This window comes from Dipodomys merriami, unplaced genomic scaffold (assembly GCF_024711535.1).
Source record: "Dipodomys merriami isolate MVZ:Mamm:240054 unplaced genomic scaffold, mDipMer1.0.p SCAF_19, whole genome shotgun sequence".
In the NCBI taxonomy this organism is placed as follows: Eukaryota; Metazoa; Chordata; class Mammalia; order Rodentia; family Heteromyidae; genus Dipodomys; species Dipodomys merriami.
The window spans coordinates 28,335,861-28,363,000 of NW_027203270.1; the positions used below are offsets into that span (position 1 = coordinate 28,335,861).

Below are 27,140 nucleotides of genomic sequence, written 5' to 3' on the forward strand. Positions count from 1 at the left end.
AAAAAGAAAAGGAAATCTTAATTTGCTCCTCGTTCAAGCTTTTAGAAGATTCCTATCCATTTTCCCCAAGAAAAATGTTGTATGTAAGGTAAGCAGTAAGGTCTGGCTAGATCCACCCCAAAACATAGGCTGTGGCCCAGCTGTTTCCAGAATCTATTGGCAAATGAGTGTGCAGAGTCTTCCCTTCCCCAATCCCAAGAATACCTCCCCCCTCCCCCCACTCTCATATAGTACCCACGCTCCTTCTGGGTCCTTATTTCATGTTTAAAAAACAAAAATAAAAAAACAAACAAAGTATTCTGTACAAGGATTGGCCTGGACACTAGTGCAGCTTCGTTCCTCCTGGGGCAGAGAACAGCACTAGGTCTCAGGGACAGTCTGTTGTGGGGTTGTCCTCTAAACAGGCCTTTGGCACCTCTTCTCTCCTAGGCCCAGCTTCCCTTGGTCCTTCAGAACCCAAGGTCTGGAAGAAGGCTGGGCAGGGCCACAGCCTCAGGTGTGCAGACTATGGCTGTAGCATCCAACATCTGGTGGGGCAGGACTCCAAAATCAACCAAGACTGCCCAGTGCACCCTTTCTACCAACCAGGCTGGGCACCTCTTGGCTGCCTGGGAATTCAAGCAGGAAGGAAGGTTCTTCAGAGCATGTTTCTGGCACAGCAAGCTCCCCTTGCCATGGTCACAGAGCCCTCGATCAGCTTTCCAGTGATGGGCTGCAGGTCGGGCCTGCCCCAGCTCCAGGGATACAGCAGGGCCTCAGCACACTTGGTCTCTGGCTCACACTGGAACGTCCAGGCCCAGGTACTCGGGGTTTTCTGCTGTAGGGGTCCCTTCAAAGGTGCTGGGTGGAGCCCCCCGTTCTGATCGGTCCTGGTTCCAGTAGTAGAGGTTATCAAAGGCTGGGCTGAATGCTGGAGGCGGGTGGGGTTGGGTACCAGTGCTTCCCCGAGGTGCCAAGTACTCTGGGTTCTCCACAGCACCCCCAAAGGCAAAAACGTCTTTGACAACCCCATTCTTCCCAGGGGAGAGAGTCTTGGGCCTTTCCAGAGTGGCACCAGCAGGTCGGGCAGAAGAAAGAGGACCCTCCAGGGGTAAGGTGGGCTGTGACCGAACTTCCGGCTGGTTCACATATTCTGAAAGGCCGAGTGAACAGAGTTCATTAGATGTCCCCCCTGCCATAACTACTGCCCCAAAGAGGGTTCCCATCCCCCTCTGGGAGGAAGCCTGGATTCCATACCTGGCTGGGGGCTGCAAGTGAGGGGAGCAACGTAACCATCCATCTCCAGGGGCAGAGGCACTGTGGGGTCCTCACTGTACCGCTGCAGGGGGCTGAGGTCATGTTGGGGGAGGCTCTGCAACCCCTTCGCTGCCCCTACCCCCAAGTCACCATCGAACACATCAGAGCCAGCCCCTTCTGAGGGGGCTAGTGGAGACCTGGGTGGTTCTTCTTCAGAAGGCTCCAGCCCCAGGGTCAGCTCACCACCTCCACTCTGGAGACAAGATAGAAAGTAACAATGGAGTTGCTCATGGGGTCTGGGAGGGGCCTTCATGGGAAGTGGCAAGGTGATAGGAGAAAAACGTCATCTCTGGGTTGAGACAGTCATGGTGGAGAAAAAGGGGTTACAGGAGCTAAGAAGCAATGAGAATCCTCAGGGATAATGAGGTCTCCACAAGAGGGGAACGTAGGTGAGCACCAAAGAAAGGTACCCAGGCTGGGTGCTGGTGGCTCACGCCTGTAATCCTGGCTGCTCAGGAGGCTGAGATCTGAGGATCACAGTTCAAAGCTAGCCTTGGCAGGAAAATCTATGAGACTCTTAACTCCAACTAACCACTAGAAAACTAGACTGGAAGTGGAGCTGTGGCTCAGTGTGGTAGAGTGCCAGCCTTGAGTTTAAGCCCCGTAAAAAAAAAAAAAAAAAGAGAGAGAGAGAGAGAGAGAGAGACCGAGACAGAGAAAAAGAAAGGCACTCAGTGCATCAGCACAGGAGAGGTAAATTACCAAGCCATCATATTATGACTAACACTGACCCTGGTGGATGAGCTTCGATGCCTGCGGTGGGTGGTACCCCCTGTGCCTGGAGCAGGGTCTGGGCAGAAGAAACCCTGTTGGGGTACCAGGTACTCCTCAGCATCCACCAGGTCCCCCATGTCATCATCCTCCAGCAGTGAGCGGTAGAAGGTGCTGTCCAAGGGACTGGCTGTACCCAAGTCCTCATTCTAGGGAGGAGAGAGGTAGAAGTGAGGGCCCCAGCCTAGTCCAGTCTGGCATGCAGTATTTGGCACACAGAGTGCCAGAGGTGGGCATCTTTCCCCTCTCTTCCCTCTGCAGGAGGTGTAGGCTTAGTGAGAGGTATGGGGTAGGAAGGCCAGTACCTGGATGACAACAAAGCGCTGGGGGTCCCTGGCCATGCGAGAAAATTCAACCACCAACTCCCTGAATCTTGGCCGGCATTCAGAATCAATCATCCAACCTGGGGGAAGAGGAGGAGCTTGGCATCTTCATCCTGCACCCCTAACCCTGTCCAGACAACCCTGGCTGATGCTGAGTTCTCATGAAGCAGACCTTGAGAAGACTCAGGGGTCTTGAGCTGGAACCATGGGGCATTTCTCTAAGCCCCTCTGGTTCTCACATGTTACAGTACAGTAGGCTATCGGTAGCTGTTAAGCTAGAGCAGCTCAGGGCTTCTATTGTGAAAGGGATATGAGGTGCTTCAAATATACCAGGGCCTCTGGGCCCATTTTCATCCTGCTCTTGGTGTCCTGGTATCCCTGTGGGTCCTCTTCCCTTCCCCCATCACACACGCTCAGCCCTATCACGCACATTTGACCATGATCATGTAGACGTCAATGGTGCAGATAGGGGGCTGGGGCAGCCTCTCCCCCTTCTCCAGCAGGTCAGGGATCTCCCGGGCAGGTATTCCATCATAGGGTTTGGCTCCAAAAGTCATGAGTTCCCACACAGTCACACCTACAATGAACAGGGTATCAGAAGTGGAGGGCAAGAGGCAGCAATGGTCTGTGAAGTACAGAAGCTGTGCCCAGGGGCTTGGGGCAATGGCAGGGGAAGGGACAGGATCCACCCAGTCTCCCCTCTATCCCTGGCTAGACACCCCTCCCCCAGCCCCAACCTGCTCTCACCCCTCCAAATACTACCCCCTCTCCATGGTTCCTCATCCAGCCTCTCTCCCCCAACACACACCATAGCTCCATACGTCACTCTGGTGGGTGAACCGCCGGCGGAGAATGGATTCTAATGCCATCCACTTGATGGGCACCTAGGAGGACAGAGGCCCTCAGACTGGGTGTAGTGGGGAGGTAATCCTCAGCACCGCCCCCCACCAGACTCCTCTCCACCCTGCTCATTCTGCTCCTTCCTCCCACCTTGCCACCATCCGCGTGGTACTCAGTCTCATCAATGTCCAGCAGCCGAGCTAGCCCGAAGTCTGTAATCTTGACGTGATTTGGACTTTTGACCAGAACATTGCGGGCAGCCAGGTCCCTGTGTACCAGCCGCACATCCTCCAGGTAGCTCATGCCCTGGAATGGCAGGTACCAGTGTGGATCTTCAGATTGGGCCTCACCCTGGTCACCCTCCCAGAAGATCACCCATCCTACCCCCACGGAATAACGGGAACTGGCTCCCAAGGCACCTGCAGGGTCCAACCCCAACAAAGGCATACCTTGGCTATCTGCACACACCAGTTGAGCAGGTCCTGAGAGCCCAGGCGTCCTCGGTGTTCTCGGACGTGGTCCAGAAGGCAGCCATAGGGCATAAGCTGTGTCACCAGCTGCACCGTGGAAGTCAGGCAGATGCCCAGGAGGCGAGACACATAGGGGGAGCCCACACCAGCCATCACATAAGCTTCCTGTAGAGGAGGATATGCTGAGAGGGCATGGAAGACTACAACTTGTCCAACCGTCATGATCCCCTCTGCACAACCCATGGCCCAGGCCTGCAGACTGGATTAATCAACGTCAGATTTCATTAATCCAGTCTAAGTGTGTAGCCAGGCTGTCCCTCACAAACTCCCTCAGGAACGGGTAGCCAGGCTTACATCCAAGATTTCTTTGTTGGCTTTGGGAGATGTGTTTTCCCTCAACACTTTGATGGCCACAGGGATTTTCACGTTCTCTCCATCTGGGATCCAGATGCCCTGAGCAGGAAGAAGAGGATGGGAGTGAGCCAGGAGTATGGACCAGACCCAGGTTCTTCTTTATGCTCTGAATACCTTTCCCCTCCCTCCAGCTTGCTCCATTCCCTCCCTCAAACAGCATTACTTGGTGTCTTCACACACACACACAGCCCTGGGCCCCATCCTCCAGATTTGCCCACCCCATGCCTCAGCCCCACCCCTAACCTTGTAGACTGTGCCAAAAGCTCCAGATCCAAGCACCTTCACCTTCCTTAGCTCAGTCTCTTTCAAGATCCGCATCTGAGCCTGGTTGGGTATTGCTCCACTGGGTGTCAGAGGCTCCACCAACTGGGGTGAAGGGGGTGGTGGGTCAGTGCCCGGCAAGCTGCAGGCCTCGGGTGGGCTGGGAGGCCCTTATTTCGCCTCACCTCGGTTTCCTGCAGCAGCCTCCGCATCGTGTACTTTCGGATCTTCTGGCGCCTTCGCTTGATTAGAATCGCAAGGACAACTCCCACGACCACGAACAACAGGATACCCACCACGGTAGCGATGATGGATGTCACAGGGCTGGGAACAGGAGCCAGGATTAGCGGTTAGGGGCCAGTCTGGAGCAGAGGGTCTTGAAGGGACCCTATGGGAGTACATGAAGGTCCCTGGCATTCCAGAATGGAAGTGGGAAGAGTAAGACAGCAGGCTCTGACACTTTCTTCCCTACTCTAAACCTGCCTTTGCTCCCTTCCACCTCCACAATAAAGTTCTAGACCCTCTGCAGTATACACAGCCTCAAATCCTCTGTGACCTGGCTCTTGGCTCTATCTCAGGGCTCTAAAATGTCATGGTGTAAAACGTATGTTAATATGCATGGCTCCGGAGCCCTACTCTCACAGATTCTGATGGCTGCCTATCCTGAAACCCAGGAAGGTGCACCTAGGGGTTCTGATGCTTTAATCAAAGTTTTCATCTTCAAGTCATGATTTCTCACACCTCCCAGCCTTCACATATACTTTTCCTAGGGCCAGAACCACCATTTCTCCATCTTTTAAGACTCAGATCATTCCCCCCATCCCCCACTAATATACTTTTTTTTTAATAAAAGCTCATTCTGGGGCAGATGGAATACCTGAGTACTAACTAGACTTTTTTTTTCTTTATTTTGAGACTAGCTCTTGCAACATAATCCAGGCTAGCCTAGGACTTGAGACTCTCTTGCTTCAGCCTCCAGAGTGCTGGAATTATAGCCATGTACCACTATGCCCAATTATCTGACATTCCAGTCATCCTTGTTCCCTTCCACTCTATTCCCTCCCTGCCCCCACTCCCTTGCTCAGCCCAGGGCCTGGCACGATGAATGTTGGGTTTATGAGACAAATGATCACATAGATATACTCTCGGTCTGTTCTCTTTTCCGACTCTTCTCATTGCCCAGAAAAGCAAGGCTTGTGGTTTGATGGTTAAGGCCTCTGCCTTCTAAATTTGTCTCTTACCTGCCTCCAATCTCTCCCTTCTCTCCCCCTCTATGTGCTCAGCAGCCACCCCCCCCCCAATACCAGAGCCTTTGAACACCCCTGGATTGGCTAACACCTAGCAAGGCTTTCTACCTGAGGGCAAGGGAAATGCCTGTACTCCCTTCTGGAAGCTTCCTGTCATCCTCAAAGCCTCTTATCATCCCAGTTGAAATTCCCAGGTAGTACAAGTCTGTAATCTCAACACTCAGGAGGATGAGAAGGAGAATCTTGAAATCTTAGCACTCAGGATGAGGTAGGGGAATCTCAAGTGGGTACTGGTGGCTCATGCCTGTAATCCTAGCTATTCAGGAGGTAAGATCTGAGAATCTTGGTTCAAAGCCAGCCCAGGCAGGAAAGTCTGTAAGACTCTTACCTCCATATAACCCCAGAAAACTGGAAATGGTGCTGTGGTTTAAGTAGTAGAGTGCTAGCCTTGAGCTAAAGAGCTGAGGGACAGCGCCCAGGCCCAGCATTCAAGCCCCACAACCAACCAAAAAAAAAAAAAAAGACAAAGAGAATCCGAGTTTCAGGCAAGCCTAGTCTAAGAGTGAGACTAAAACTAGCCTGCCCTACATGAAACCCTCCCTCAAAAAATGTTCTCCAGAGCTGGGAAGGTGGCTCAGTGGTAGAGCGCTTGCCTTGCATGCCTGAGGCCCTGGGTTCGATTCCTCAGCACCACATAAGCAAAAAGAAAAAAGCCGGAAGTGGTGCTGTGGCTCAAGTGGTAGAGCGCTAGCCTTGAGCTGAAGAGCTGAGGAACAGTGCCCAGGCCCAGAGTTCAGGCCCCACAACCGAATGTTTTCCAGTCCCTCCCCAGCACTATGGCCATACTCTGCTCACTCTATCATGAATTGAACTGACCAGCATCCCTTGAGAGACATTAGGCTACTCTAGTGTGGGAGGTACTAGGTATACAGGCTAGCTGACCCCACCCCACCCACCCCATTCTTCCCCCAGCACCCTGAGCATCCTCCATCCACTTGTAGAAGCAAATTGAAAGGAGAATCAACACAGGGGGAAAATGCATGGGAAGTGATGGGTGGCGTGTCAGGTGACCAGTGACCACCCAGGGTCAGGAAAGAAGGAAGAGGCCACATGGGAAGCTCTAGGGGCCCAGGCCTACCTGGCTCTCTGCTCTGCGGGGCAACCCTTGTCATCCAGGTCCACACAGCTGCAGAAGAGAAAGGCCCATCAACAACTCTGAGAACAGCCTCCTGGGGTGGGTGTGGCTAAATTATAATCCCCATCAAGACAAAGGCAGAAACTGGGCTGAAGGTTACCAGGGCTCAATCTATCAGCCCGTAGGTTCCTAGCTCGGGAACCCACCTCCCTGGACCCCTGCCCCCCCTCCCCGGGCTGGGCAGGAAGGGAAGTGCATCCCAAAAAAACTTTGATTCTGAAAGCTCAGCTAGCCTGGCACCAGTGGCTTATGCCTATAATCCTAGCTACTCAGGAGGCTGAGATCTGAGGATCGTGGTTCAAAGCCAGCCCTGGCAGGAAAGTCCATGAGACTCTTATCTCCAATAAACCACTAGACAGTGGAAGGGGCACTGTGGCTCAAGCGGTAGAGTGCTTGCCTTGAGCTCAGCTATTTCCTTCATGAAGGAGTCTTGGGGTACACTGCCCAACTTCTGAGAAAAGTGTGGCAATACCTATTTCACAATATGGGGCAGGGGGTGTGGCTCTGTATAGAGCGAGTGCTTAGCATATTCGAGGCCTATTTCCATCCCCAGCACCAGCCAATCAATAAAATAACATCTATGATGTGGCAGTTCCATCTCAGTATATACCCCAAAAGGCCAACACCAGGATACTAGGACATGCAAGGATGCTCCTTTGCATGTGGAGATGGATTGCAAGAAACGGTAAAAAAAAAAAAAAAAAAAAAAAAAAAAAAAAAAAAAAAGCTCCATATTTCTCAAATAGCAACAGGGTCAAATAACATTTACACTATAGAGATGTTGTATGTGTGTGTGCCCATTCTGGAGCTTGAACCCAGGGCACTGTCTCTGAGCTCTTTTGCTCAAGGCTAGCTCTCCACCACTTGAGTCATAACTCCATTTCCAGCTTTTTTTTTTTTTTGCCAGTCCTGGGGTTTGAATTCAGGGCCTGGGCACTGTCCTTGAGCCTCTCTGTTCAAAGCTAGCACTCTAACCACTTGAGCTACAGCACCACTTTTGGCTTTTTCTGATTATGTGGTACTGAGGAATCGAACTTAGGGCTTCATGCATGCTAGGTAAGCACTCTACTCCTAAGCCACATTCCCAGCTCCAACTTCAAGCTTTTTTGGTAGTTAATTGCAGATAAGAGTTTCAGGGGCTGGCTCTTTTGCCTGTAATCCTAGCTACTCAGGAGGCTGAAATCTGAGGATCATGGTTCGAAGCCAGCCCAAGCAGAAAAGTCTGTGAGACTCTTATCTCCAATAAATTATAAAACAAATAAAGCTTGAAGTGGAGTTGTGGCTCAAGTGGTAAAGTGCTAGCCTTGAGCTGAAAAAGGTCAGAGACAGCACCCAGGCTGTTCCTAAGCTCAAGCCCCAGGATGAGCACACACGTACACACAAAAAAAGCTATTTGTAAATAGGTACAGATGGTTTACAATCCCACCTTAGTAAAAAGAATAGGCACAGATAAGCAGGCTGGGTGCAGAGCTTTGTGGCAGAGCACTCTCAGTATGTGTCATACCTTGGGCTTTATCTCTAGCCTGACACCCCTCTCCCCACCACCAAAAAAAAGGCTGGCTGTGGCCTAGTGGTAGAGAGCTTACCTAACATGCTTGAAGCCCTGGATTCGATTCCTCAGTATCACATAAACAGAAAAAGCCAGAAGTGGCACTATGGCTCAAGTGGTAGTACTTGCCTAGAGCACAGAGAGGCTCAAGGACAGTGCTCACGCCCTGAATTCAAGCCCCAGGACAGGCAAAAAAAAAAAAAAGGCAAAACATTCCAAATTATTAACAGTAAGACAGAACTGCTAGCAATGTTCATATATGTTTCGTGTATTAAAACTGTATATGTTTTGTGCAGGTCCTAGAGCTTGAACTCTGGCCTTGGATGCTGTCCTTTTCACTCAAGGCTAGAGCTCTACCATTTGAGTGGTAGAGTACCACTTCTGGATTTTTCTGTTTTTAACTGGAGATAAAAACCTCAAAAACTTTCCCGCTTAGGCTGGTTTCAAACCATCATCCACCGATCTCAGCCTCCTAAGTGGCTAGGAATACAGGTATTTTTAATGTATTTTGTGATTAGAAAAAAAAATGACAATGTCTGTGAGTGGTGGCTCACAACTATAATCCCAGCTGAAAGGCATACATAAGAAAGTTGAATTATTTAAAAAAAAAAAAAAAAAAAAGCCAGGCCCTAGTGGCTCACACCTATAATCCTACTTAGGAGGCTGAGATCTAAAGATCAAGATTCAAGGATTAAGCCAGCCTGGGCAGGAAAATCCATGAGATTCTTATCTCCAATTAACAACCAGAACACTGGAAGCAGAGCTATGGCTCAAGGGGTAGAGAGCTAACCTTGAGAAAAAAGCTCAGGGACAGTGCTCAGGCCCTGAGTTCAAGCCCCACATCCAAGAAAAAAACAAAAACTACAGCAAAAAGAGATAGGAGTGTGTGTGGTCCAAGTGGTATAGAAGACTCTTGAGTTCAAAGCCTAGTACCACTCAAAGAAAAAGAAAAGATGAAAAAACTTAAAATTGTCCCCGATTTACAATGAGAAACTCCAAGAAAGGCTCCTACAATGAAAGCTTTCCTTTCCACAGAAAAGAACTCTGGACTCACGAGTGGGTGCAGTTGATGGGGCACGGCTGGCACGTGCCTTCCTCATCTGGGAACTTCCAGATGGGCATGTAGGAGAGGTCAGCCTTCACACCACTGGGGCATCGGGACACGCAGAAGGGAGGATCCTTGTAGTTAGCACAGGCCTCACACTGGTCTGCCTCCTGGAGGGGGAAGGAAGGGTTGGAGGCGGTCGGTGGTTGGCACCAACAGCTGAGGAGGGTCAGGCCCTGATCCCTGACCATTCAGTCTCCTTATTCCTGGGACAAACACTTCAGTCTCTGTAGCCCTGCCCTCCTTCAAACTCTGATTGTGGGGGCAGGAGGGGTGGTTGCGACAAGGAACTGGAGGCGCCCAGAGAGGGACATGTGTTATCTAAGGTGCAACAGACAGTAACCATTATGTACAAAGCCTTTCCAGGGCTTAGGCACAGTGCCAAGCCCGGTTTAATTTTGTTCTCACCACACCCAGCAGGGTGGGTATGGTTACAACACTCACTTTATAAACACAAAAACTGAGGCTGGAAGCAGGACCTGGACTTGAATCCAGGTGAGCTGAGACCTGAGCCTATAGATCTAACCTCCATCGGGCAGCCACAGGCAAGGATACAGGGCTCATGGGGACTTTGTCACAGCTTCCCCCAGCAGGACCCTGGCCGTCCCCAAGTTCCCGCCCTCCTGATGCCCAGGTCTGAGCCCAGAGCCTTCCCCAGGGCCACTAGATATCAGGTTGTTAGCACACCTGTCCCATCCCTGGTGACCCTCCTCCATGCATCCCTCCCACCAGCTCCTCACCGATCCAAAGCAAGTCACTGAGCCATTCTGGGGCTGACACTCAGGATGACAGGGCAGACAGTGCCTGTCACTCACATACTCCCTGGGAAGCCTGAGAGAAGGGGTAGGTGGTAAGAGGGCTGGGAGGCACCCTGGGCACCCCCTCCAGCTGCCCCCTCCTCTGCCTGGCATACCCCTGCAGGACTTGGCATTCCTCCACACATTCCTGGCCCCGGAGAAACTGACTGCAGTTGACGCACTGGGTAGGCCCCGGCCCCCAGCAGTGCCCATTGGCACACAAATGGTAACAGGCCTGGCCCTCGCCCACTGCAATGAAGAGGAAGGGGTCAGAGGCGGCTCCCAGGGAAGAGAGAAGCCAGGTACAAGTAAACTATTTGAAGAGGTAGTGAGTGTGGTTCTGGGCTGGAGGGGAAAGGGGCAGACAGGTGCTGGGCAGTGCAGGGAGGGGAAGAATTCTGATTCTAGAAACAGAGGGAAGGGAAGGATAAGAAGACAACATGGTAAGATCTAGCCATAAGCCATGCCGAGAGGCCAAGCCAGCCAGAGCTGAGTCACGAACAGGGCTCCAGGAACAGGCAGTCTGCATAGGTAGCAGACCACAGCTAGGGGCCTGGTAGCACTGCTCTGTGCTGGCTCAGGGCTGGGTTCTCTCTCTTACCACATGCATCCTCTGGCCGATTGCCACTATGAAGCAGGGCCTGGTGGGGGTTCCGGAAGAGCTGGTCCCAGGGCACCGTGTGTATGAAGCAGAGGTGGGTGTTGCGATGGATGAGGGCCAGCCCGCTGCCCAGCTCCCGCAGTGAACGCAGCCCCAGCCAGCGGATGCCCAGGCCTTGGAGAGTTAGCGAGTAGGCGCCACTGCAGGAAGTGAGGTACTCAGCTACTGGGGGGGGGGAGGGCACTTTACCCCAGGCCCATTCCTGGTCAGGGAAGGCCGTCCACCCCTTCCTCCTGTCTCAGTATCCTGCCAATACTCATGGAAATGCCACAGAGTAGTCCCTGGGGATCAGGGCCTCCTCTCCCAGTACTCACTCATATAGAACGCGTCCCCGGATGACTTGAAGGTTCTGGAAGACACTGAGGTCAGGCAGGTTGTCTGGCCATGCTGAGATGTACAGGTAACCTGTAGGCAGAGGAGGAAGCTAGGGAACAGGACTAGGATCCCCGACCTCCCCTGAAGGAGTGGGTCACAGAGAGACAGAGCTCACCTGTGATCTCCTCCAGGGTCTCAAACATTTGGAGGTGCTCAGGTTTCAGGGGGGCAATGTTGGAAGTAGGGATCCTGGAAAGAAAAAAGAGGAATTAGTAGGTCCACAAAGAGGACAGGCATAACCTGTTCTCCTACCCCCCAAACCCCTGCCCAGAGAAAGCCCTGATACCTCACACTCTCCATCTCCCACCAATGTCTCTGCTCACACCCATTTTGCCCATCAAGCCTAGCTGTTTTTCCCTCCTGAGCTTTTCCTGTGTCCCTTCTAGGTTGTTCACCCCAGGACAAACACTGACCTCATTTTTCTCACTACAGTAGATTTGTGTTTTCAGAGTCTCACATAAGGGGAATTACATGGTATGGCATCTATATCTAGGCTTTTTTTTTTTTTTTTCAGTCATGGGGCTTGAATTCTAGGCCTGGGCACTGTCCCTCAGCTCTTCAACTCAAGGCTAGCACTCTATCACTTGAGCCACAGAGCCACTTCTGGTTTTCTGGTGGTTAATTGGAGATGAGTCTCATGGACTTTTTGTTGTTGCTGGCCATGGGGCCTTAACTCTGGGCCTGGGCACTGTCCCTCAGATCTTCAGCTCAAGACTCAGAGCCACTTCTGGCTTTTTCTGTTTATGTGGTGCTGAAGAACCAAACCCAGGGCCTCATACATCCAAGGCAAGCATTCTACCACTGAGCCACCTTCCTAGGTCTGACGGACTTTGTTGCCCAGGCTGGCTTCAAAGCACAATCTTCAGATCTCACTCCTTGAGTAGCTAAGATTATAGGCATGAGCCACTGGCGCCAGGTTTTTTTTGTTTTTTTTTTTTGTCGGTCGTGGGGCTTGAACTCTGGGCCTGGGCGCTGTCCCTCAGCTCTTCAGCTCAAGGCGAGCGCTCTACCACTTGAGCTACAGCGCCACTTCCGGTTTTCTGGTGGTTTATTGGAGATAGGAGTCTCACGGTCTTTCCTGCCCGGGCTGGCTTTGAACCGCGATCCTCAGATCTCAGCCTCCTCAGTAGCTAGGATTACAGGTGTGAACCACCAGTGCCCAGCTTTTTTTTTTTTTAAGACAAGGTCTTGCCTCAAATTCTCAAGTGCTAGAATTACAGGAATAGGCTACCACAGTAGTCCTTGATTCTGGCGTCTTTGCTCTACACATTCTTTTTTTTTTTTTTTAAGTCTTTTTATTGTTATTGGAAAGGTGATATACAGAGGGGTTACAGTTACATAAATCAGGTAAAGAGTACATTTCATTTTGGAGAGCCCTTTCCTTGCTCTCTCCCAGTTTTTCCCTCCTGACCCCACCTGCAAGTTGTATAGGTCATTTTTCACCTAGTGTCCAGTGAGTACATTGCTGCATTTGTTCAACCTTTGTCTCTCCATCAACATGTTCTTTTGTTTGTTTGCTTGCTTGTTTTTGCAGTTCTGGGTTTGAACTTGGAACCTCACACTCCCCACGCAGAAGCTCTATCACAGAGCCACACCTCCAGCTGTGTTTCACTGGTTATTTTGAAGGTAGAACCTAGCTGCCTGTCTAGACTTGTCCCTGCATTAGGATCTACCTACTTCAGGCTTCCTGTCATTGCCTGCAAGACAGGCACACACTACTGCATCCAGCTTCTCTGATGGATGTTTCTGGAATAGAAAAGGCATGTACCTGCACCCAGCTATGAACTGAGAGGGGTCTCACAAATCACTTTTTCCCGGGCTGACTTTGGGCCATGATCCTCCCATTCTCAACCAACCAAGTAGCCAGGATTACACACATGAGCCACCAGTGCCCAGCTTCAGCATTGTTTGGAGATTAATTAATATCACATGTGCCAGTGGTTCATTTCTTTTTGTTGCATTATGGGACTACATTGTATGTATATATTACCTGCTGACATAACACTGGAGTCATTTCCAATTTGAGGCTATTATGGATAAAGCTGCTATACTGCAAGAGAATTTGCTTTACTGACTTGGGTGAACCTCCACAAGAGTCCATGTTTGTGGACAACATGTCATTTACAAAAATATAACCCAGGGCTGGGAAGGTGGCTTGGTGCTAGAGTGCTTGCCTAGTGAGGTTCTGGGTTCAATTACTTCATACCACATAAGCAAAAAATAATAATAATTAATTTTTTAAAAATACAACCCAAGTCAGGTACCTATCATCCTAGCTACTCAGGAGGCTAAGATCTAAGGATCACAGTTCAAAGCTAGCTTAGACAGAAAAGTCTATGAGACTCTTATCTCCACTTAAGCACCAAAATCAGCTGGAAATGGAGATATGGTCAAGTGGTAGAACAATAATAGCCTTGAGCACAAAAGCTTAGAGACAGCTAGGTGCTGATGGCTCACACCTGTAATCCTAGCTACTCAGGAGGCTCAGGAGGCTGAGATCTGAGAATCACAGTTCAAAACAAGCCCAGGCAGTAAAGTCCATGAGACTCATATCTCTAGTAATGAGCCCAGGCCCTGTTTTCAAACCCCAGACCAACAAGCACACAAAAAAACACATGCCTTCAAGCCATTACCCTCTGGTTTCTCATCCACCTCCTTTGCATTCCCAGCCTCCCATCTCTCCCCAATGATCCCCCAGAGATGCTACTACCCCCTCTGGGACCTAGGGACTCAGTGTCCAGCTTGACATCGCCTCAGGCCATTGTGCCCATCCTTACCCTTCAAAGCTCTCTGGCAAAAATGCCAGGCTCCCAAAGATCTTCTTGCAGCCAGCAAACTCCTGGATGTTGGCACTGGTAACTGCCCTTGCTGCCCGCAGATGTTCCATACCCAGACCGTAGCATACTGTGGGAAAGGGGACAGGAGATAAGGGAGCCATCTCTGCCCCATCAGGATCCTGTCTGTGGTTCCTTTCTGGGGCCACACTGGCGGGAGACAGAGAAACTTGATCTGGGGTTGGGTCAGGGCAGCAGATAGTGAGAGAAAAGGATGGGCCCCAGAGGATCCAAGGCATTGTGGGACAAAGGGCTGAACCACAGTGTGTATGCAGAGGGACAGGAAGCTCATCTGGCCCAGGAAGTGGGGAAGTGGATGGGTACCTCGGGCACAGGGTTTGCTGCATTTTTCACACCGCTGTGTTCCATCCTCGGCTGTCACTTCCTGGTTGTTTGGGGGACAGACCAGCGTGCAGGACCCCACGTCCGTAGACAGGTAGTTGTCTGCAGAATACACACCACATGCCCTGGCCCTTCACACCTCTCCATGAACAATGGTTCAGAAGAATACTAGCAATCAATACTTAACTGCCCTAACGATGCAGCTGAACTCTGGATTTCCATTTACTTCCTAACAACACCTGTAGCTCAACAGCACTGTTGAGGAAGTGGCACTAGGGCTCAAAGTGGTAGAGCCTTGAGCAAAAGAGCTTAAGAGCAGTGCCCAGGCCTTGAACTCAAGCCCCACAACTAACAACAACAAAAAACGTTTGTTAATAAAATTAATTAAAAGCCAGCTAATCCTAGGTACTTAGGAGGCTGAGATCTGAGGATCATGGTTCAAAGCCAGCTGGGGCCGGAAAGTTCATGAGACTCTTATCTCCAATTAACTACCTAAAAACTAGAATTAACTATCTAAAAACTCTTATCTCTTGGGCTGGGAAGGTGGCTCAGTGGTAGAGCACATGCCTTGCATGCCTGAGGCCCTGGGTTTGATTCCTCAGCACTACATAAGCAAAAAAGAAAAAAGCCAGAAGTGGCGCTGTGGCTCAAGTGGTAGAACGCTAGCCTTGAGCTGAAGAGCTGAGGGACAGTGCCCAGGCCCAGAGTTCAGGCCCCATGACCAGACCAAAAAACAAAAAAACTCTTATCTCCAATAAACTACCTAAAAACCTCTACTACTCAAAGTAGTAGAGCATTAGCCCTGAGCAAAAAGAGCTCAGGGACAGTGCCGAGTTCAAGCCCCACGACTGACAACAATTTTTTTTTTTTAATCATTAAAAGTGGGGCTGGGAAGGTGGCTCAGTGGTAGAGTGCTTGCCTTGGATGCATGAGGCCCTGGGTTCGATTCCTCAGCACTACATAAGCAGAAAAAGCTGGAAGTAGCTCTGTGGCTCAAGTGGTAGAGTGCTCGCCTTGAGCTGAAGATCTGAGGGACAGTGCCCAGGCCCAGAGTTCAGGCCCCACAACCGGAAAAAAAAAATCATTAAAAGTAAAATAAATAAATAAAAATAATTTTAAAAAAGGTTTGTGTTTAGCAAAAAGAAACTAATCTGGATGCCACTGGCTCATATACTTAGAAAGCTGAGATCTGATGACTGGTTCGAAACCAGCCTGGGCAGACAAATTTGTGAGACCTTTCTCTCCAATTAACCATCAAAAAGCCAGAAGTGGAGATGTGGCTCAAGTGGTAGAACACCAGCCTTGAGCAAAAACCCAAGCAAGATCACATGGCCCTGAATTTAAGCACAGAATTATGCAAATTAGTCTGACTTTCCACTTGCCTGCTCTTACATCATGAGGAGGTGGAGCCAGGACCTAAAAGCCTACTCTGACTCCTATAAGAGGAAGAAAGAGGTTCCCCAGGCCAAGGCCCAGCCCCTCAGCATCCATCAGTGAATAGAGGTGCTGGTACCCTGATTTACGCAGATCATCTAATAATAAACACTAGATACTGTTCTAAGAGCTTAACCAATATTAACTCATTCAAACATTAGAACAACCTTCTGAGGTTATTATTGTTGCTCACATATTGCCAGGTCACAAGTCTGGCAGTCTAGCTCAGCTGCCTGTCTTTGTGCCTCCTGCTCCTTAGCTGTTGAATGAATGAGGTAGCCCTCCAAAGCCAGGGCACATGGACTCACAATACCCTCCCCTTCCCATAGAACAGACCATGAAAACCATGCTTTCCTCCCAGGTACTCACAAGGACAAGAGGTCACGCAGCTGGCTCCAAAGGTGTAACGGCCCTCAGGGTTGGGCATGGACTCAAAGGTGTCTGTGTTGTAGGTGACCAGGGCTGGGCAGTGCAGCTCACAGATGCCACTATGATTGAAGTGGAGGCAGGCCTGGCAGGGTCAAGCCACTGGTTGTTACTGGTTGATTTATTATTTTTCTGGCATGCCATGAGGAACAAGGCAATCCCAAGCAAGGTGCCCCCCACACACACCCTGGGGCCCAGGTGACACAGGGTAGAAAGGCACATACCAGGCAGTCAGAGTGTTTGGGACCTGTGCAGCCCGCAGCACACTGCTCATGACAGCAGTCTGTGGGCAGCCGGCCTTTACAGCGGGCACAGCCACTGGCACAGATGGTGCCAGTCACTGTTGGAAAGAGACAAGATGAGACTGAGTCCTAGACAACAGATTTTTACCACCATCATCTTTTATTTATTTATTTTTGCTGGTCCTGGCCTTGAACTCTGAGCCTGGGAGCTGTCCCTGAGACTCTTAGTACTCAAGGCTAGTGCTCTACCACTTGAGCCATAGTGCCACTTCGGGCTTTTTCTGAGTAGTTTATTGGAGATATGAGTTTCATGGACTTTTCTGCCGGGGCTGGCTTTGAACCACGATTCTCAGATCTCAGCCTCCTAAGTAGCTAGAATTACAGGAATGAGCCATGGGTGCCTGGCTCACCATCATCTTCTGAGAAACCTCCCACCAGCCCACTACCCACCCCCTCCAAGCCACCTGTCATCCACCTGCCCTGGCCCTCCCAGCCACTGGGCCTCCCCACACTCACAGATCTGACAGTCCAAAGAACTTTCTCCCCAGCAATAGTTATCTTTACATGATGAAGCACAGGGCGGGCCTGGGGACAGAACACAGAGAGAGGTGGTGAGAAATATTGGGCAACAAAAGGGATCACACAGACACCTGTCAGTGGGTACCTAGCAAGGGAGAGATCCAGGAAGAAAAGAGTCCTCCAAGGAAGCAGTGCCTAAACCAAGGCAGAGGAGGAGATACAGAGAAGGGACACGGATATGGCAGAAGAGATTGAGGGGAAAAAAAAGAGCCGGGTAGGATCAGTGGCTGGGCTAGGCAGGCTGACAGAGAAGAGGTAGCAGCAGGCAGGAATATGGCTTACACATCCGGGAGCGGTTGGTGTCTATCACCGTGCGAGCCAGCTGGTTGTTCTTGTGAAAGATGTCCTTCCACAAAATGGTTTCCTGGTAGCAGAGCTGGGGGTTCCGCTGGATCAAAACTCCTCCCTTCAAGATCTCTGTGGGGAGGGTAGTAGTTAGGAGAGCCTTGTTTCATCAGCCACCTCCTCTCTTCAGTGCCTCTTGCCTTCTGAAGGGAAGCAAACCCCTTACAAAAGTCCAGCTCCGGGCTGGGAAGGTGGCTCAGTGGTAGAGTGCTTGCCTTGCATGCCTGAGGCCCTGGGTTTGATTCCTCAGCACCACATAAGCAAAAAGAAAAAAAAAGCCGGAAGTGGCGCTGTGGCTCAAGTGGTAGAGCGCTAGCCGTGAGCTGAAGAACTGAGGGACAGCGCCCAGGCCCAGAGTTCAGGCCCCACCACCGGACCCAAAAACAAAAACAAAACAAAACAAAAAAAAAAAAAGTCCAGCTCCCCTAGACAGCAGGGGAGCATCTTCAGCATCTTGTAGCCCTGTCCACCTCTCTCTCAACACGAATAACTTGGGGCCTAGAAGGAGCAAGTCACCATGTCAAGGGCCAAGCGTTCTCTTTGCCTTCTACCTCATCCTAGGCCCACTGGCTGGTGGTTAAAAGAGAGGGGCTGGGGCTGGGACTGTGGAGGAAGCATATGCAAGGCTCTGGGTTCAATTCTCAGCACTGCACAAATGCACATACAAAAGAGACTCTAATGTCTGAAATCTAGTTTAGCCACTATCTATCTATATAACGCTGAGCAAGCCATGTATCCTCTGTAAGCCTCTCAGTCTTCTTCTCTGGAAAATGAGAACACTGAAGGATGAAGAGAAGGACTTACAGGACTATCTGACTAGAACAAGACTCTGAATGAAATGGGCGCCTGGAATGCTACCTAAGGTTAGGACACAGTGAGTGAACTCTAGGACTACTGCATACAGTCTACCACATTCCGTGCACTGCATACAGTCCACCACATGCAATCTACCTTTTTTTTTTTGTGGGTCATGGGACTTGATATCAGGGGCCTGGGCACTACCCTTGAGCTCTCTACCAGTTTGAGCCACAGTTTTACTTCATACAGTTCACCCTATACAAGTCTACGTGGAGTCCACTGTATGGCAGTCCATCACACACATTCTATTACATACAGTTCTCCAGATACAGTTCCACAGGTTGCTCACTTAGAACTTAGACTCAGCCAAGTGAGAGCAAAAACAAGCTAGTATTCTAATGATTAAATTGTGCAGGTTGGTACAAGCTACGATTTCCTGAAAAGAAGTAGAATCAACCTGCCTGCTTTTTTCTTCCTTCCTTCCTCCTTTCTTTTCCTTTCTTCCCTCTCTCCCTTCCCTTCCCCACTCCCTTTTCTTTACTCCCTCCCTTTCCTTTCCTCTCTCCCCTTCCTTCCTGCTGCCCTCCCACCCAGAATTCTTCCTTTTCTTTCTCCTTCCTTCCTTTTCTCCCTTCCTAGCTCCCTCTCTTCCTTTTCTTTCCCCTTCTTTCCTTCCTTCCTTTGTGGGGTCCTGAGGTTCACATCCAGGACTTCACACATGCTAGACAAGTGCTCTGCCCCTGAGCTACACCTTAGCTCTATTTCCCTTGTTTTCCCAGGGGAGGCCCTGCCTGCACACATTAGAGCGCACACACACACACACACACACACACACACACACACACACACACACACACACACACACACACACACACACACACACACACACACACACACACACACACACACACACACACACACACACACACACACACACACACACACACTTTTCATGGCTCCCAGTGGCTCCAGGCAGTTCTCAGTGGCCAAGGAAAGGCTACAATGATGGTGACGGCACCTGTGAGGCTTCGAAGCTGCAGCTCCCGCAGCCCTCCTAGGGCAGCCCCCATGGCAGGGGTGGCACTGTCCAGAGGGTCTCCGTTGTCTAGCACGGCCAGCGCATAGTTGTCCTCGAAGAGCTGGGTGCCTCGCACGATCCGTAGCCTCTGTAACGGGATCTGCCTCACCTGGCTGTGAGCCACCAGCATGTAGCCCTGAACCTCCTGGATGTCCTGGGAGGGAAAGGTGGGGTGCAGGGGGTGAGGCAGGCCTGGGCTTTGAACACTCCTGCCACCTTCCCCCCAGGCCTCTAGGAGCCCCCCAGCCCCTGAGCAGTCCTGTTCTCTCATGGTAGAGATGAGATGGAGCAATAAGCTGTTTCCATCTAGCCTCACCAGATTCCTGACTGATCAAAAAAGATAAAGGGGGGAGGAAGGGGGGGAGGAAGCCCAGAACAAGTGCTCCACCCTCTGGCCATCTCATTTCTCCAACAGAAAAAAAAACATGGAAGGCCTGGAAAAGATGGTGTGTGCAATCTGAAGTCCAAGCACCACACAGGTGACCCTATTCCAGGGCTCATGGACACAGTCCAGTGGGCTGGTCTCCTTTCTCTCCTGCTCAGAATCTACAGATCTTTCTCTCCTGACTTTCCCAATGAGACCTCTAAGATCACTGCTGGTCCCAATAGACAGACAGGAAAGCTGAGATCCACTCAATAGACAGACAGGAAAGCTGAGATCCACTGAAGCTAAGGGTCTGGGACCTGTCCCGGGACAGTGATGGGGACAAGTGGACAGGGGAAAGGGAAGATGCTGGCAAGAGAGCATCCCACCAGAGGTATCTACAGCCAGCTACCTGAAGATAGAACTGACTGATTTTTGTCAGAAAATGGGTGGAGATTAGACATCAGAAAGGACCTCCTGCTTAAGGAACCACAATGAGAGGAAATAGAAGGAGAAGCACCCTCTTCTACCTCCACCTCTAAAAGAAGGGCTCAGCCTCTCTGGTGGGCCTAGCTGGGCTTATCCATGAGCCTCACCTGCAGAAAGGAGAGACTGGCATTGGCAGGCAGGTAGGTGAGTTCCAAGTTGCCCTGTACCACCTGGCAGCCCTCGTAGAGGTGGCGGAGCATTTGCAGGTGGGTCTCAGGACTGGCGGGGAGCTGCAGCTTCATATCCGTGCCGGTGCACACTGGTAAGAGGGAGCAGGTGGGTCACTGACCAAACCTGGTCTCCTCCTCATACCCACTCCTGAGTCATGCCAGCCCAGACATGGAGGAAAGCAAGGCTGATGGCCCCTCTTCCCACAACCTTGTACCCACAGATCAACATCAGAAGAAAGCTTTTGTATTTAGGAAGAAAGGGAGAGATCTGGGTTGAGGGTCCCCTCTGGCCAGGCCACCCCAAGCACCCACAGGAGCCCCAGTGTGTCAGCCTGTGGTGCTTGCCACCAATACAGGGTATGGGCTGCCAAAGAAAGCCTCCCTTTGTCCCCAAAAGCTAGACTCAGAGCTGAGAGTAAAAAATCCCCCAAGAAAGACAAATGATGAATCACAACTCTTCTAAACACCCCCTGACCCTCTCCCAAACAAACAAACTCAGGGCTTTCTCCTTCTGCCATTCCAACACACCCACGTGTCAACCTCCTGGCAAGGGACACCAGCCCCCGCAATGCCACCCAGAGAGTAGGGAAGGAAGGTCAGCTGGAGTCATGGCTTAGAGCATGGTGTGTCAGGGGGCGGGGGCAATCAGAAGTCTGGTCATCACTGCAGAAATCTCTAGAACACCTCTGTATAGAGAAACAAAGCCTGGGACCCCAGCTAAGGGGACCTGGTTTGCAGATCCTGGCCAGGCTTGCTCTGCAGATTCCTACACCAGCACCCTCACCTTTACCACCTCCTCAGGGCAAGACTCCAGAACCAGCTGGCAGAATCTATGCCACGAAACTCTTGCCACAAAGACACTACGTCAGTCCCATGGACCCACCCAGTGCCAAGCATCTGCCAAGGGGCATCAAGAGAAGTTCCCATCCCTTGCCCACCTGCCCGTCAGCCTGACGTACTAGAGACCAGACGCTCCCACTGAGCCCCGCCAAGGCAGACTGGAGGGCTCAGAAGCCCAGGGAGGGGGCTCTGGGTAGCAGCCAGCACCAGGCCTGCCAGTAAGAGGGGGGTAGATTAAGGTGCCCAGTTGAACTTGTTTTTCTGCTCTGGTGAGAAGATGAATCACCTGGTGTGTCTTGCCCAGGAGGTTTGGGGGGGGGGTGGAGGGTGTCCTGGAATACACAGGCCCACAGGTGCCTGAGCTGCCCAGAATTCCTGCTGGTCACTACCCTACCTCCCAGGGACTATGGGAGGCCAGTACAATGGCTCTGGGCTCGGACGCTAAGGGCTCCGCTCTCCCAGCAACATGGTGCCTAAGGCCCAATCCCAGGGGGTAAAAGAGAGCTGTAGAAAGGCTGGAGGGCAAGTCCCTGAATTCTCTGTCTGTGCCCAGAGCCAGCTGGTGATGTCCTGGTAGAACTGGGAAGGGGGTCTCTATTCTCAGCCCTCTGGGAAGATAAGGAAGGAAGCAAAGAGGGAGGAAAGGGAGAGTCCAGAAATAGAACCCAAGGGTCCCTCTCCTAGATGGAGCAAGCCACGCCTACTCACGTCCCTCTTCTTTTCTCCCTCACAGACTCCCAAGAGAAACAGGAGCTGGGGGTGGCAGGCCAGGCCCAAAATAACGCCCTGCCAGGACCTCCCCCAGCCTCAGCCTTGCTGCTTCAGCTGCTTATAGACACAGCTGTCCCCAGGCCCAGACCCCAGGCCTTGGCCAAACTGGGGACAGGGACAGCAGGGCTGGGGTAGGGGCCTCACCCCTCCTCCTCCCATCAGTCTACCCCCTGTGGCCCTCTGCCACCTCCAGGGGACACCAGCTGTGGCAGCCAAGCTATGAAACAACAACAACAATAGCAACCACCATGGTAACTGACCTGAGCATCTACTGTATAAGCAGCAGACCCTGTCATCCTCCAGGGGCTGGGCCTGCTGGCTCCATTTCCCAAGAAGGTAACTGAGGCTGGCAGAGGTTAGAACCTGCCAAGGTCATAAGGCAGAGCCGAAGGTACTGCTCACAGGCAGAGAACTTACCTACCACATGCAAGGCCCAGGTTCAATCCCCAGTTTGACAAAAACAAAAACAGCCTCAAGTCACCAAGTTTGTGAGCTGTAGACGCAGGATTTGAACTCAGGTCTAACTTATGATTCCATATTCTTTTCCTTTCAGCCTGACTGCACACACAAATAACACATCATACCCCCCCCCACAAATGTAAAAGCACAATAATTCTCTGATGCCACCAACAAACCCACAGACTCCGTCCGGGCAGGGCAGGGTGGCTGGGCTGGGCAGGAGGTCAGAGAGAGTGGCAGCCCCACCCACCAGTAAGTTTGTTTACCAGATTTGTGGCCCATTTGAGTAAGACTCTTAAAGTGTTTGCAGTGATAAAATTGGTACCCTGAGACCTACTCTTGGGACCTGGAGGCTGCCAGCTGACACCCCCTTGACAGGGGGCCAAGAAATCCTTATAAATACCTTCTCTGCTTCCAGAACCTTCCCATGCCCTACTTCCTTACCAGACACCCCTATCTCCCCTCACCATGGTCCTCATAGCCACCTGGCCCTAACAGTTTTCTTAGGGTCAGAAAGTCCTAACGCTAAATGAGGTATCCTTTGCCTCTAAGACACCTGCTCTTGAGAAGACTCATGCTCCAAATCTCTGGGACAAAGAGAGACAATGAGGCAGGAACCAGCCCAGAATGAATGAATGAATGAATATGAATGAATGAGTGAAGTCTAGTCAAGAGTCTCAAACAAAAGAAATCAGTATTCATCTCTCTGCTGCTCAGAGTTGGTCAGAGTCTTTAAAGTCCTTTTCTATTGGACTTCAGTGGTCAGGGTTTAGTCCTGGGCTTGAGGGATTCTCCAGTGGAAGACCCAGAATGTCTGTCTTTCTCTCTCTCTCCCTGTCTTCTGCATGTCAGGCAAGCGCTCTATCACTGATATACAAATCTGGCCTCCAGATGCTTATTTGCTCACAAGAAAGCTAACACTTCCTTTCGTCTCCATGAACATTATCAAAAAAAAAAAAAACTACCTGCATCCCCAAGCTCACCAGTCCTGGACCTAAGGACCAGAACCCACTCAAGTAACTCCCTCACTTGCCATTAACAGCTGGAGTATCAAGACTCAAATATCAGGCCAGGGCCCAAGACTGGGGTCTTTAGGCCAGAACCCCAGCTCAGACCCTTACTGTGTGACCTTGAGCAGGTACCTTCAGCCCAGAAGTGAAGTCAGATTCATCTCCATGCCCAGCAGTGCTGTGACTTAGTTTTGGTCTCCGTGAGTATTTACTAACCTAAACTTGGCCATAACAACTCAGACTCCCTCTGAGGAGGTGCATGAGTTAAATGAGAGGGTGAATGGAGAAGCAGTCTGTAAACATGAGAAGGGTTTGTAAACAGTCCTGAAGCAACACAAACATTAGCTATAATTCTCCCATTCCACCTGGGAACACGCTCGGTCCAGTCCGGTGGGGTGGGGGGCTAGGAGGCCTAAGGGGAAAAGGGGCTTCCCACAAGTGGAAGGCAAGAAGGGGCATCTTTTTTCTAGGTCATTCCATCACCCAAAGGTAGACATACTTTGGATCCTACTCAGTCCCACACTGGTCTCCCATGTTTCCACTCCAGTTGCTTCCCTCACCCAAAAGGCCTATGTGTCCCAGTGGCTTCTGACCCCTTCTGCCCTCCATCCCTGAAGGGCCCAACAAGATGGCAGGTATGGGCTAGTCAGGAAGGGAGTGGACTCCCCTGCAGCCACCCACCCCCATGTCAGCCAAAGTCTGGACAAGAGGATGGGAAAGCCATACTTTTGAGTAACCAATTCGCATCTCTTCCTCCATGCAGCTGGCTGCCTGGCTGCTCCCAATGTGTTCTCAACCTATTCCTGTTGAATGGAACAAAACTATGACCAAACCCTTCTTCATTAGAATCCAAAAATGCTCTGGATATTACTGGGTGGTGGCTGGAGACCTTGATAATTTTCTTTGTCTTTCTGAGCTTCAATTTGCTCTTCTGTGCACCTACCTCACAGGACAGTGCTGAGACGGAATGATGCCATTTATGAAAAAGAATCAGGCATTTAAAACACCCACCAGACATGTTTAAAAAGTGTGTGGGGGGGAATGTCACAAAACAAGATACAGGTAATTGTAAAGAAGGAGAAGTGTATTGAAAATGCAATCTTTTTTTTTCTATTTGATCTTCTCTTTTCAGATGTTTTTCCTGGGATGTAAAAGTGAGTTTTCCCCCTAAGTATAGTTAAAAAGAGGGAAGAAAGTTTTGGGGGATCATAATGTAATCAAGATACAAATGAGCTCTGCAAGATTAAAAGGACAGGGGCTGGGAATGTGGCTCAGTGGTAGAGCGCTTGCCTTGCATGCATGAGGCCCTGGGTTCGATTCCTCAGCACCACACAAGCAAAAAGAAAAAATCGGGAAGTGGCGCTGTGGCTCAAGTGGTAGAGTGCTAGCCTTGAGATGAAGAGCTGAGGGACAGTGCCCAGGCTCAGAGTTCAGGCCCCACGACCAGACCCCCCCAAAAAAAAAAAGATTAAAAGGACATCTGGTGCAATATACCAAAAGAACCTTGATCCCTAACGAAGAATCTTAGCAAAATCCTAACTTTCAGCGCCTTTCCTAGGTCTCCCATCTCCACATTCCCCCTGACTCCAGCTCTGGGGTATCATCTGGGTTCTGCTGGGGGATGTGCTACCTTTTATATCGTTCCCTACACTGTTCAACTGTTATGACACTCTGCACCCAGTAGGTTAAGGGGTAAAGACTCCAGGAGGCTTCTCCAGTCCAGATCCCAATTCTGCACAGGGATGCCCGCCAGTCCCCAGACCAAAGTGTGGGCACAGCCCAGCCTGGCCTCATCCTTCTCAGCAGAAGGTGGAGACACCCTCCTGGGAAATAGGGAGATGAAGGATGGGTTTTCAGAGAGAAGAGCCTTCTTCCTCAGCTCGGAGCCAAAGGCCACCTCCCAGTGTTTACAGCAGACCTAGCCCAGCACCTTAAAGGGAGTTCCTGGAGAGGGCAGAGTTCAGTCAGTGTCCCCAAGACATCAAGGGAGATTGCTGTTTGGCAACACAATGCCTAGACACAAAAACACAAAGACCACACGGAACAGCATAGCCTACAGCCACACACACACACACACACACACACACACACACACACACACAAACACGAGTTGTGACAGGGTCCTTGGGGACGCACAGAGGTGATGATTCCCACCCCTCTTCAGACTCCCAGACCCACAGGTAGCTTCCCAAAATGCTCCCCAAAACTTGCTCACATTTGTTGTCCACACAACTCAAAAGATTTAGGTGGCATGCAACTTATACAGTGCCTCGGCCAAGACCCAGCACAGAGTATATGTCATCTTTATCGTTACAGGACAGATGGACAGATGGGTCAGGGTCCACATTGTGAACCACCCTCCCCTCCCCCCACTCCACCCCCAGCATGAAGAAAGCAGTAGAACCACCTCCCCTCAGTAGACCCCCAGCTGGCTTTATTTCTTCAGCTCCCTCCCCTCAGCTACCCAGGTGACTTTATACATAGGTCCAAATCAGAAAACCCACCACTACCCTCCAGGCTTCAGGCTTTTCATAAGCCTCAAAAGCAAACACATTTCCTAAGCCAGCCCCCCAAAAAGATTTGTTCCAAACAGGGCTGGGAGGGTATAATATACTCTGTAGTAGATGGAGAGCTTTTCTGACATGTGCCAGGCCCTGGGCTCCATCCCCAAGACCATGGGGAGGAAGGGGGGGGGGAATCTGTTCAAAACAAGTGCCTGCCCCTCCCCCAGTCCAGATGAGCGCCCCCGCCCCCTCTAAAGTGAGGCCACTCCACCACCCCACCCGCCACCCGGTCCTCCCGGCTCGGCAGGGCAGGTTGCTACCCTCACCGGCCCCTCTCCCCTCAACCCTGCAGAAGCTGCAGTAACTAAACCCAAACGTCCCGGAGGGGGCGGGAGGGGGACCCCCAAGAATCCAGCTCGGTCTAGTCCGGAGGCGGAGGCTGCCAACTGCAAAAATCTGAGGGGGGCTCAGAAGGGGGAAAACACAACACGCAATTCACCCTCCGGGAGGCGGAGATGGGGGGAAGACGGGGGGGGGGGGGGAGGGAGAAAAAAACTTTCTAGACGATTCAGAGAACTTTCCTGACAAGTTCCCCCAGCGCCTCTCTGCGGTCCAGAAAGCTCGGGTGTCTACCGTGGGCCGGTTGGAGCCGCTTCGGGGTGACCACCCCCCTTCCACCTCCCCTCGCCCCTTCGGGACGGCGGGCCCGGAGGACCCCGCGCACCCCCTCCCCTTCCCCGGCCCGCCCCCCCCCCAGCGCCCCGATCGTTTCCCCGGCCGCTCCGGGGCCCTTCCAAGCCCGCCGGGCTGTGGGCGCAGCCGCAGGGGCCGGCGCCCGCTCCGACCCCTCCCCAGTCCAGACCCACCTTGGGTGCCCGCGGCTCCGGGGGGCAGAAGGGCGAGGAGGAGCCCCCAGCGGCACCAGGCCGCCAGCTCCATGGTGCTCACCGCGGCTCCGGCCCCATAGCTCTGGCTGGACCGGGGCGGGACCGGGCTGGACGGGGAGGCGGACGTGGGGTGGGGGTGGGGAGCGCGGCGGCGCCGGGAGAGGGTGCGCTGGGCAGGGGCGCGCGGCCGGCCGCCGGTGGGACTCGGGCTCCGGAGCTCCGGGGCTCCGGGTCCGGCGGCGGCGAACCTCAGCTCCACAACTT

General features: G+C 51.7%; 1 protein-coding gene across 1 annotated transcript; it reads right to left on the minus strand.

Annotated features, from left to right (window-relative positions):
• Nucleotides 1-27,140, minus strand: Erbb2 (erb-b2 receptor tyrosine kinase 2). The gene is made up of 27 exons (XM_070028122.1): nt 26,856-27,140; nt 20,343-20,494; nt 19,323-19,536; nt 17,444-17,578; nt 17,099-17,167; nt 16,565-16,680; nt 16,284-16,425; nt 14,463-14,582; nt 14,082-14,208; nt 11,420-11,493; nt 11,244-11,334; nt 10,870-11,069; nt 10,385-10,517; nt 10,212-10,302; nt 9,421-9,581; nt 6,761-6,808; nt 4,561-4,699; nt 4,358-4,480; nt 4,055-4,153; nt 3,680-3,865; nt 3,381-3,536; nt 3,199-3,274; nt 2,821-2,967; nt 2,373-2,470; nt 2,028-2,216; nt 1,237-1,489; nt 1-1,132 (listed from the first exon to the last, which is right to left on the minus strand). The coding sequence occupies exons 1-27, from the start codon at nt 26,926-26,928 to the stop codon at nt 777-779; spliced, it is 3,768 nt and encodes a 1,255-aa protein (XP_069884223.1). The 5' UTR covers nt 26,929-27,140; the 3' UTR covers nt 1-776.

Coding starts and splice junctions, on each gene's coding strand:
- Erbb2 (XM_070028122.1), bottom strand. CDS start 26,928: ATGGAGCTGGCGGCCTGGTGCCGCTGGGGGCTCCTCCTCGCCCTTCTG. Junction 14,209..14,462: donor CAGCAAACCCTGTGCCCGAG/GTACCCATCCAC, acceptor CCTTTCCCACAG/TATGCTACGGTCTGGGTATG. Junction 6,809..9,420: donor CCCATCAACTGCACCCACTC/GTGAGTCCAGAG, acceptor TCTCTTCTGCAG/CTGTGTGGACCTGGATGACA.